Source organism: Ascaphus truei, chromosome 4 (assembly GCF_040206685.1).
Source record: "Ascaphus truei isolate aAscTru1 chromosome 4, aAscTru1.hap1, whole genome shotgun sequence".
Taxonomy (NCBI): Eukaryota; Metazoa; Chordata; class Amphibia; order Anura; family Ascaphidae; genus Ascaphus; species Ascaphus truei.
The window spans coordinates 78,814,296-78,826,765 of record NC_134486.1 but is presented as its reverse complement, the minus strand read 5'-3'; the positions used below and the strand labels follow the sequence as shown (position 1 = coordinate 78,826,765).

Sequence of the window (12,470 nt, the reverse complement as noted above, 5' to 3'; positions counted from 1 at the left end):
TAAAAAGAAATTTACTAAAAATAAGTCTTTGCCCGTACCTGCAGACACCAAAAGAAAATACCAAGATTTGTATAAGCATAAAACTATAAGCAACACTAAAAATCATCAAGTTTAATGCATAAATTAATTCAAGTATTAGACAGTTTTTGTGAAGCCCCAGACATCCTTCTGATAAACCGTGAGAGTAAGACCCAATAACCAAAGATCATCCATGATGATTTCAAAAGTACTGTATGATCAGGTTCCAGTTAGAGTTGATCAAAAGCAGCTATTTCTTGTTTCTTTTTGTAGTAAACCCAGGTATTTTTTTTTTTTTTAGCAAAATTTGCATTTGGAATAATAGAACTACGTGAAGGCAAAGAAAAAGCAGGCACCGTTTCTCAGGAAAAAGCAAAAAACTGTAAATAAGTCAAGGAGAGCATTTGCCCTAAAAACAATTATTTAATGGATCCAGCAAACAGATACAGCTGCATTACGGGGTACAAGGGACCCCCACCAACGCATTTCGAGCGTAAGCTCTTTATCAAGGTGACTATTAGGTGTACTCACCAGTCTGCTTTAATACCCCTTGAAAACATGCTGTCGTCCATTCGCAGTTCATTTCCTGAAACTCCTCCGGATTGACGCATGCGTAGTGACGTCAGCACGTTTTTTACAAATTGACACAACTTTATTGACAAAAACAATGAAAATGTTAAAAACATTATATCAACATGAAAAAAGACATAGGAACACTAGATACCATACTCAGTCCTAGAGAAACACACAGAAACAGATATAAGATTAAAAAGAAATCTCATAAAACAATGAAAATCTCTAATAAAAGAAAAGGAATTATCTAACAAGTGGGTAGACAAATTTCAATGTTTATATGTATAAACTTGAATCTCTTTATTGTTAATAATAATTGATCCACTTGATTAGAAAAGATTGTTTAATTAGCTGTATACTAAGGAGATAGAGGATAGATCTATTAATTAAATGTATCAATTGAATGTAGATATTAATATTTATATGCTATGTATGATAATGAATGATTAATTATTTCTTAAACTTTTTTAATAGAATTTGAGAGAAAATCCCTTTGGTTAAACAATTAATTCAACAGAAGTTGAAAAAGTGCATAATATGAAAATGTTTAAGTGCCGACAATAATTGTAAATACAGAGATGCTTCACTTCAATTTCATTTTCATATTATGCACTTTTTCAACTTCTGTTGAATTAATTGTTTAACCAAAGGGATTTTCTCTCAACTTCTATTAAAAAAGTTTAAGAAATAATTAATCATTCATTATCATACATAAGCATATAAATATTAATGTCTACATTCAATTGATACATTTAATTAATAGATCTATCCTCTATCTCCTTAGTATACAGCTAATTATACAATCTTTTCTAATCAAGTGGATCAATTATTATTAACAATAACGAGATTAAAGTTTATACATATAAACATTGAAATTTGTCTACCCACTTGTTAGATAATTCCTTTTCTTTTATTAGAGATTTTCATTGTTTTATGAGATTTCTTTTTAACCTTATATCTGTTTCTGTGTGTTTCTCTAGTACTGAGTATGGTATCTAGTGTTCCTATGTCTTTTTTCATGTTGATATAATGTTTTTAACATTTTCACTGTTTTTGTCAATAAAGTCGTGTTAGTTTGTAAAAAACGTGCTGACGTCACTACACATGCGTCACTCTGGAGGAGTTTCAGGAAGTGAACTGCGAATGGACGACAGCACGTTTTCAAGGGGTATTAAAGCAGACTGGTGAGTACACCTAATAGTCACCTTGATAAAGAGCTTACGCTCGAAACGCGTTGGTGGCGGTCCCTTGAACCCTGTAATGCAGCTGTATCTGTTTGCTGGGTCCATTAAATAATTGTTTTTAGGGCAAATGCTCTCCTTGACTTATTTACAGTTTTTTGCTTTTTCCTGAGAAACGGTGCCTGCTTTTTCTTTGCCTTCACGTTTATCCTTATTAGAAAAATCGGATGCACACCCCCATTTGGCGGAAGAAGATACCTGGGACAACACATACTCCTAAAAGTGAGTTATTCATACCTTTGGCACATACTCCACTCTGATATTTTATGCTGGGACACTTTGAACAATAGTGTGGCCCCTTACTGCAGTGTTTGTGGGGGCCTTAGCCCACTAGTCAGACTGTATGGAGAAGTGATTCATGTTGGACTGTTTCCCATTTATTTATCATCGGGGGTCATCATCTCAGGAACAATATATATTATTGAATTGAACATTAAGTCTTTTTGACATTCATATTCTGAAGGTTTTTCTTAGAAGCACCACACATTTCCGTTTTTCTGACTAATAGAACTAGTCTGACAAAACGCTTTCTTTTTTTTCTGTCGGAAACGTCCTGTGTACCAACAGACCAGCTACGACTTCAAAGCAGAAATTCTTAGATGTTTTTACTCTTAAGAACTTTGGATTTCAGAACACTGAAATAATTGTGAGAAACTGCGGACCCAACTGTACTTGCCAACATAACATTTCATCAATCACTCATCAGGCCAATTCTACAATTGGCTTTTTGTAATCTCTTGATTGATATAGTACAGAGTATTGAAGTTACTGTTATGTTAATTATCTAAATGTACTCAGATGGCAGTTACTTTGGCAACCCAAACGTCTACAATTTTGTAATTTCCTTAGCAATAATTGAACAGCAAGTATATACTCTGAATGATGCTTCTGTGCTAAAATAGTTGAAAAGTTGCCCTTCAAAAAGGCTGAGAGTCTAATTTTAAAGTGTTCCAGCTATAATAATTCTGAAAAATGAATGGAAATACAGTAGTACAATTATAAAAGAAAAGGAATCCCATTGAAAAGAATGATATTTTCTTTGATGAATATAGTCTTTGGGCTTGTACCAGTACTGTCTCAGTTTTGCAACTGTTAGGATTTTTTAGTGCCTTTTACTTATCATTTATGTATATAGAGATATAGTGTAGTTTATTGCCTACATTGCCTTGGACTGTCAGGCTCAAATCTGCGGCAGGTTGCGGCGTCCAACATCAGTACATTTTGTTGCCCAGGAGAATTAAAGCAGTGTTAATCGTCCCAGGCAAAATAGTCTGTAATAGCTGTGTAGAGGAGTCGCAGAGAGAAGCAGTCTCTCTCAGTGTCTCCCTGAGAAGCTCTTATAGCTATTACCTGCGTTTGAATGGGACTCGCGCTGTGTGAGTCCTACTGGGCTGGGAGTCCCATTCAAACGCAGGGAGCCCCTCTGTGTTAATCAGATGGGCCATTAAAACATCTATGGACTATGCTGCAGAGTTTTTGCGAGATGCTTGTGAATTTTCTTCACACACTGGCTCAAAACCAGCAGTTAAGTAAACATCCATATAAACATGAGAATTACAGTACATAACATAACATAGTACAAGCAATACACACAGCAGCAATACATAAAAGTTAATATGATAAAAATATATCTTATTTTTAATTGTAATAAAAAATAATATAAAATGAATGAAAAATAAATAGCATCAAAATAAACAGGAAAACTATTTTTTTTAAGTAGAAAAAAGTATTGCTGTATATTCAAATTGAATGTGTGTAAACTACAGGAGAATTATGCAAGATGATTAACCCATTGATAAGAGATCAATCTATATGGAATAATCTGTATGAAATACTTTTAAAATAAACTTGGTTATTCTGGTATTGCTAAACGGAGTTTATTTTTGCTGTAACTGTCCTGTTTAGTTTTGCGGTCTCTGTCTCTCATATATATTTTTCTGTGACTGTATGTCCTGTTTTTCTTTTCTGTAACTGTCTGTCTTATTCGTGCGTATGTTAAGTCTGCCTGCGTGTGTCCTATCTGTGTGTATGTACCTGTACAGCTATTGTCACCATTTTAGGGGTGCCTCGGCAACATAGCTTTATGAATAGGGGGCCTTGAGAGAAAAATGGCGGAGAATCACGGCAATAGAAGAATGAAGATTGGATGGAGCACATTTGGAAGAAACAAGACAATCTATCAAGGGAATCTTCCACTATTCCTCAAGAGGAAAGTTTGACCCCTGTATCCTGCCTGTGCTTACGAATGGATGTGAAACGTGGAAATGAGTTGACAATTCAGAAGCTTCAGACCACTCAAAGAAGTATGGAAAGATGTATGCTGGGTATTACCTGAAGAGACAGGAAGAAGAATAAATGGGTTTGAAAGAAAACACGTGTCTATCACATCATTAGAAGGGTGAAGAAATGGAAATGGTGTGGGCTGGATATAGTTCAAGAAGAAATTACTATCATTGGACAGAGATAGCACTCGACTGATTTCCAAAAATATTAAAAGACCAACACAATGACTAAAAGTAAGGTGGGAAGATGATTTGTTGGAGCAACGTGGAGAAAAGGCGTTCACAACGACAGTTGCAGAGTTGCAGTAAGATCACTGAGGCGGCTTTCGTCTAGCAGTTGATCGACAAGGGCTGAAGATTATATATATGTATATAATGGGCGCACAAAGCGTAATGACACGTATACTGGCAGGGAAGACAAAAATGTTGCCTTCCCATGCTGCAACATGATCACGTGGTCGGCGGGTAGCCAATGGAAGGGCAGATATGCCCCATCATGGCCGCGCCTTCCGTCATGGCCCCGCCAACCCACACATCCCATCGCCCCCCTACAGATTGTCAATTGCGATTTTTTTTTAACTGTGCACGCGCCGCAAGGTCTCCAGGTGCGTGTGCAGCAGTAAATACTGGGGCCGTAGCCTAACACACAAAACTCAGAAGCAAATGCAGCAGGTCACATGACCTCTTACTACATACTTCCGTTTAGGCTAAATTTGAGGTACAGTACATCCGGTTACGCAACATCTATATTCTGCCTTTTTGTTCACATTCAGGCAATACTTTATTGAAAGTTATATATTTTGTGACTGCATTTTGGATAGTTCTGCACATCTGTTTTGTCTACTACAACTTCTTTTTTTGGCATCAATTAGGTGTTATACATTAATGAAGAGAAGAAAAGCCAGAATAAGATCTGTAATAAAGACAGCTGTTTCTAAAGTTAAAAAAAAATTTACATATTAATAGTAATTACAAACCTCTGGTTCCTGTGTTCTGCCTTTGCCTGAGTAATTCTGATATAACGCATGCTATTGCGATTGGGGATTGGGGATTGCTGCCTAAAATTTAGGGGTGCGTTTACATCTGTGATAGGAGATAGTAAAGAAGTAAACGTAATTATTGCCATTTTTGTTTATGAGAATCATTTGAACATGTACTGTTCATGTGCGATTAGCAATGTTATTAACTTGCAAGTAACTTTCCAGGTCCAAGGATCTCCTGTCCATGGCTGCAGCATACGTGCAATTCTAGTAAAAGTTTGAAACATTTTTTTTCACAGCCTTCTTGTTAAAAAAAAGAATAATATATAATTCAGTTTATATTATTTCAGTCTATTAAATATCTCGAAGGAGAAAACTTAGTGCCACATAGCCAGGATCTGTTATAGAATATGGGCCGGGTATAGTGCTCCCACAGACACCAAGATACCACTTGGCCATCACCAATGGTGCCCTAGCTTCCCTGGGTCATATCCACGTGAGTATGCTGTACTACCTACAAAACTCGGTTCCAGAGGGGATATTTGTAGCACTTTGCCACAGACCCAACATTTTGACTTTTGTTTTAGGATGCAGATGAAGCTCTGTTAAGTAACCTTGAACTTCAGATTGAATCGCAGTTCCTGCAAGATGACATTAATGCCGCAAAGGACAGGTACAAGAAGGTAAAATGAATGGATACCCTTGAGTGACAGACCTTAATATGATAATAAATTAATATGATATTGTGATTTTGATTGTTGTCACATGACTTTCAGGCTACTGCTAATAATTGATGTATCACACTTCTTTTTTATTTCTATTATCAATATTATTAATGATAATCAAGACATTGACACTTACACCGAAAAAATACATCAATATCCATATTGCTTTGAAGAGGAAAATGATTAAATGTATATTGATGCATTAAATAATATATATGTAGAAATTAGACCATATAAAATTATCAATTTTGTGCATGCTAATATTGTGCATTATTTCATTTACAATATGTAAGGAAAAAGCTGAGTATTAAACAAATTCTTTGCCTCTGTGTTTACCAGGGAAGAATCAAGTTCAATAGTAGTGCCGCAGGAGGAAGCCACAACCTCCATATTAATGAACAATTGGTTAACTGAGGAAGAAGTTCATAAGCGACTTCAAAAAATTAAAGTAAATAAGGCACCTGGCCCCGATGGCATACATCCAAGAGTTCTCAAGGAGTTAAGCTCAGTAATAGCAAAACCATTATATTTAATATTCAAGGACTCCATTTCCACAGGCTCAGCACCACAAGATTGGCGTAAAGCAGATGTGGTGCCTATATTTAAAAAGGGAGCTAGATCACAACCGGGAAATTACAGACCTGTAAGCCTGACTTCAATAGTAGGGAAACTACTTGAAGGTTTAATACGGGATAATATTCAGGAATACCTAATGGAAAACAAAATTATTAGTAATAGTCAGCATGGATTTATGAAGGATAGATCTTGCCAAACTAACCTTATTTGTTTCTTTGAGGAGGTAAGTAGGAATTTAGACCAGGGTAATGCAGTTGATGTGGTCTACTTAGATTTTGCAAAGGCTTTTGATACTGTTTCACACAAGAGGTTGGTGTACAAAATAAAGAAAGTTGGATTCAGTAATAATATATGCACCTGGATTGAAAACTGGTTAAAGGACAGACAACAGAGGGTTGTCATAAATGAAACTTTTTCAGGTTGGGCTAAAGTCATGAGTGGAGTACCTCAGGGATTGGTACTGGGACCACTGCTTTTTAACTTGTTTATTAATGACCTTGAGGTTGGGATCGAGAGCAAAGTCTCCATCTTTGCTGATGATACTAAATTGTGTAAGGTAATAGAATCAGAGCAGGATGTAATTTATCTTCAGAAGGACTTGGAGAGACTGGAAACGTGGGCAGGTAAATAGCAGATGAGGTTTAATACAGATAAATGTAAGGTTATGCATTTGGGATACAAGAATAAAAAGGCGACTTACAAATTAAATGGAGATATATTGGGGGAATCCTTGATGGAGAAGGATTTAGGAGTGCTTGTAGACAGCAGGCTTAGCAATAGTGCCCAATGTCATGCAGTAGCTGCAAAGGCAAACAAGATCTTATCTGGCATCAAACGGGCAATGGATGGAAGGGAAGTAAACATAATAATGCCCCTTTACAAAGCATTAGTAAGACCACACCTTGAATATGGAGTACAATTTTGGGCGCCAATCCTAAGAAAATACATTATGGAACTAGAGAGAGTGCAGAGAAGAGCCACCAAATTAATAAATGGGATGGACATTCTAACTTATGAGGAGAGGCTAGCTAAATTAGATTTATTTACATTAGAAAAGAGGCGTCTAAGAGGGGATATGATAACTCTATACAAATATATTCAGGGACAATACAAGGAGCTTTCAAAAGAACTATTCATCCCACGGGCAGTACAAAGGACTCGGGGCCACCCCTTAAGGTTGGAGGAAAGGAAATTTCACCAGCAACAAAGGAAAGGGTTCTTTACAGTAAGGGCAGTTAAAATGTGGAATTCATTACCCATGGAGACTGTGATGGCAGATACAATAGATCTTTTTAGTTGGGAAAGGTATACAGGGATATACCAAATAAGTATACATGGGAAGGATGTTGATCCAGGGATTAATCCGATTGCCAATTCTTGGAGTCAGGAAGGAATTAATTTTTCCCCTTAATGGGGTTTTTTGTTTGCCTTCCTCTGGATCAATAAGTATAGATATAGGATAAAGTATCTGTTGACTAAATTTAGCATAGGTTGAACTTGATGGACGGAAGTCTTTTTTCAACCTCATCTAATATGTAACTATGTAAGTCCCAAATATCACAATGTGGAGTCAAAACAGTCTCTGTGTGGGAAGGTACTTGTCCTTTAAAGTATGGTCACATTTCATAGGACATGTGGAAAGCAGAAGAGAGACAGCACTCAAACCCAAGAAGGAGTAACACCCACGGTTTGTAGGTGGGTGTCTGATGAAAGTCTGTCAACAGGCCTGAAATGTCACTTTGTGGTGAAGTATGTTCCTTTACCAATAAAGGCACACTTTTCTTCATTATCCATGTACAGCATATTGTTTGAAGTGAATTTGGATATTCTTCTATTAACCGTGAGTGTTACTACTTCTTGGGTTTGAGTGCTGTCTCTCTTCTGCTTTCCACATGTCCTATGAAGTGTGACCATACTTAAAAGGACAAGTACCTTCCCACACAGAGACTGTTTCTACTCCACATTGTTATATTTGGGACTTGTTCCCTTATTTATTGTACATGAAATAATGCACAATATTAGTAATGCACAAAATTGATAATTTTATATGGTCTAGGCATAAATAACATTGCTTTACAAGCCAATTACTATATTCTTTGCAGCATCCTCATTTATACCACACTGCTAGAATACTTCTTCTTAAAAACAGACTTTTATTTTTAAATATTACACAAATAAGACATGGCAGAACTTCATGACATAGTCCATGATCTGGTGAGTTTTCTAATCCTCCCAAGTTTTGTTCTTGAATTTTGCATGTTACCAGAGTTCCCTAACTATATTACATGGTGACAGCTAAATGTGTACAAATCACTTCAAAGTTACTTTGAGAAAACTTTGGCATTTTATTTGAAATCACCCATTTTGTGCAAAATTTGACATTGTTTAAAATGTTGCCAATTTTGCTCAAATTTCATATACAGATACAAACAGTACAGATGCAGCCACGAGTATTAGAACGGTTGCTTTTTAAATTCTGGGGCAGTCTCACAGTAAATCCCTCAACATTGTCTGAACATTGCCTCAACTTTTATGTGAGATTCCTAATGGCCCAGTGGATTAACACAGCAGGGGTCAGTTTGAATGGGACTGCAGGGACCCCTGCTGTGTTACTCCGATGGGCCATTAGGAATCTCACAGAAATGTTGAGGCAATGTTCAGACAATGTTGAGGGATTTACTGTGAGCCTGCCCCAGAATTTCCCAGGTAAGTGTTCCAATACTCGTGGCTGCATCTGTATATAAAGGGGAACATAACCTGGCACATTTACTTTTTTAATGCTTGCTGTTTTTGCAAAAATATTCACTAAAATAAAACCGCATAATTTCACGTGGTTCACAAATTTCAGTGAAAATGTCACACACATCTGGGGGCAGCTCACAGTACTGGGGTACATTGTATGTTATTCTTTTAATATTAAAATTATTGATGTTTGTGCAACAATCTTTACAATATCGCACAATTAATACATTTGCCCATGATTGCTCGTTGCTGCAAGAACAAAGAGTAAATGAGATCCCACACTTCATTCATCCTCAATCTCACTTTAGCATACTATTTTACAGTAAGTTTCACATCTGCTTACATATTTACGAAATACAAAATGTTTTCTTGTGTCTCTACAATTATTGGAAATCACACCAATAATGTCTTTCTTACTCAACAGAATCTAATGGAAATTCAGACCTATGTCAATATATTACAACAGATCATCGAAACAACTCCTCCTGTGGCAGCCATTACTGCTGGCATGTATGAGGTAAGTGTAAATGTTATCATACAATATATACTTGTATTGTATGTCTTTATTTATATAGCGCCATTAATGCACATAGCGCTTCACAGTAGTAATACACGTGACATTCATATAAATAACAAATACAGTATCAATAATGGGTCATGGGAATAAGTGCTTCAGACATAAATGTAACATTTAGGAAGAGGAGTCCCTTCTCCGAGGAGCTTACATGTAAACTAATCAGAGAGCAAAGACATGACGCTCATACAGGTATCATTTTATCTTACACAGAAACTGAATATATGGTTTACTATTTTTTTACCCTTAAAAGTGTAGCTCAAAGCTCAAAGTCAAACCAAAATGAGACATTGTCAATCAATCTTTGAATTTTACCAGACCTGAAGCACCCTGAAATATGGGTTGTGAGAGAGATTTCATACATTTGATGCAACTATGCTTCAAAAAGATGTTGAAATGCGTCAAATCACACTTTCTTGCTGCAAAATTGCCTTGATACATAACTTACTATATGACAAAATCTAAAAGAGCATAGTACATAATGCGTAAATGTAGGACATTAAGCTGTGAAGCCAAATAAGGCTATATATAGACTTGTTACAAAAAAACAGATATTAGGGGCGCCCTTATACCTACATAAAGTGAATAACACTGAAATAAGATGCAATGAATATAATTACAACATATGTGAATACAACCGTATGGGTGTGACAAAGTGCTGAAAAAGTCCCCCAAAATTCCAAGGATGTGAAATGAAGTGTTATTCACTTTATGTAGGTGTAAGGGCGCCCCTAATATCTGTTTTTTTGTATCTTGTCCACTTACTTAGAGTAGTTAGTGTTTTAGTTGGCAGCCCCCATTATTCAATTCACTCATTATTTATATTAGAGTGTTATTTATTGTATTTTTTATATAAGTACTATTTGAATAGCGCTACACAGTACACACCTTTGTCCTATGTATAGACTTGTGTTTTAAAACAAAAACAAAAAAGAGTGTATTGCAATAAAAAAAATATTTACTTACCTGAAATTATTAGCAACATATGTGGATACATCATTAATTATGTTCCTACATTCAATGCACGTCATCTCGGCATTTGTGTGAAGTGCGTAGCGTAAAATAATATGTACATAAATAATCGCAATTATTTTTTTTAGCTCAAAATAGGTGCATGTCAAACTCAGTTTCAAATGTGCTTCTCTGTGCCTGTGTACTAACCTAACATTTCTCCAGCTGCATCAAAAATGATGTCTTATTTGTTTTGGCGCGAAGAAATGGCCTGCACAAAAAAACAATAATTTTGTGCGCCAAAGAAAAAGAGAACGTGAGTCAAAATCGTCTGCCAAAATGAACTTGGCATAACACCAAAAAGGATTGTTAATAATGTTAGCACATAATTAAGTTGCTACCGTATGTATCAACCCAAAAACGCATGTCAGGCAGCATGGATGTTTCATTATATAGATTAACAAAGTTAATTATTTTCACAGCATGGCTATAAATAATAGTGCAGTAACATATAGTACATAATAAAATGTATATTCACCAATACAATTTCTAAAGTAAAAAAAAAAAAAAAATGTGATTCTGTTTTAATTTAAAGTGTATCAATCAAGTATTTAACACGAGGGATGCATAAAAAATCATTTCAAACAACTAATTATGGGTTATATGTATGAAGTCTTCATACACACAACGCATTTTTTATACGGTTTGTATTACTTTTTAGCACTAACATTTTTGACGCGACACAAATTTCAATAAATACTCTGTGTTAGTACATAGTCCCTTCCTTTTTTGGTGAATTTTCACAAAACTATTTTTGTCCAAATGCCCCACTAATGACAGTGGCCTGTTGATGACCACGGGGTGTAGATAATACACCTTTTTAAGCCATCTAAATGTATGTTACATTTAAACAAAATTGTTTTAAAGTATGCAAAACGTTTCCTGGAGCGATACAGAAATCTTGGGACAAAGACATCAGGGTCTCCGTGGTCTATTTATCAAAGTCTCTTGGCTGCAGAACCACATTTATCATGACCCCCCTCCTCCCCATTGCTTCCAATAGGATTTATTTTCTTTTTAAAATCTTGGTGCTGGGTCTTGCACCGGTTTTGCCCCAATTTGTAGCCTGAAGATTAATAAATCAACCCATATTTAATCGTGTTCCCCTTGTTAAAAATGAAAGAAGCAAATTAAAAACATATATTTTAAAGGTAAGATATTTCCATAATAAATCTGGTGCCATTGATTGCCCACTTTTTTACATCCATTTTGTCGATAGTAGACCAATAATACCCAAATGATTTAATATCTAACAAAATTGATGAAGAAATGTAATTCTTGCAAATTAAGCCAAATGCTGTGTTTAACATCATGCTATTTTTTTTTTAAATGTATCCATCCACAAGTGGAATAAGATAAAATATATGTTAGAACACAATACTTTTTCAGATACAGGCTAATGGCCAAATCTGTTTATAAATATTAGAACCCCTATTTTATTTCCTGTAGGAGAAGCTGATATCTGAGAGAAGAATTCCAATACTACAGAGCCAACTAGAAGAATATAAGAGCATCCTATGTCAACTGCAGGCTCAGAAGTTTAAACTGCAGTCTGAGGTAACTCCTATCATTTTATCCTCTACACCAGGGGAGCGCAAACTTTTTTCCCTGTGCCCCCCCCCCCCCCCCTGCCGGCAGTTCTCCCCTTTCCGCGCCCCCCCCCCCCCTCTTACCTCGGCTCCAGCTGCGGTGTCATGACGTCACGTTGCCATGGCAACATGACGTCACATGACCTCGCCGCGTTGCCC

General features: G+C 36.1%; 1 protein-coding gene across 1 annotated transcript in view; it reads left to right on the top strand.

The window, feature by feature from the left end:
• BFSP1 (beaded filament structural protein 1) overlaps window positions 1–12,470 on the top strand; it is a 53,380-nt gene that overhangs the window by 18,026 nt on the left and 22,884 nt on the right. The window contains exons 3-5 of the mRNA XM_075596081.1: window positions 5,682–5,777; window positions 9,562–9,654; window positions 12,172–12,279. Coding sequence (XP_075452196.1) covers window positions 5,682–5,777; window positions 9,562–9,654; window positions 12,172–12,279 — 297 coding nt within the window. The remainder of the gene's footprint in view (window positions 1–5,681; window positions 5,778–9,561; window positions 9,655–12,171; window positions 12,280–12,470) is intronic.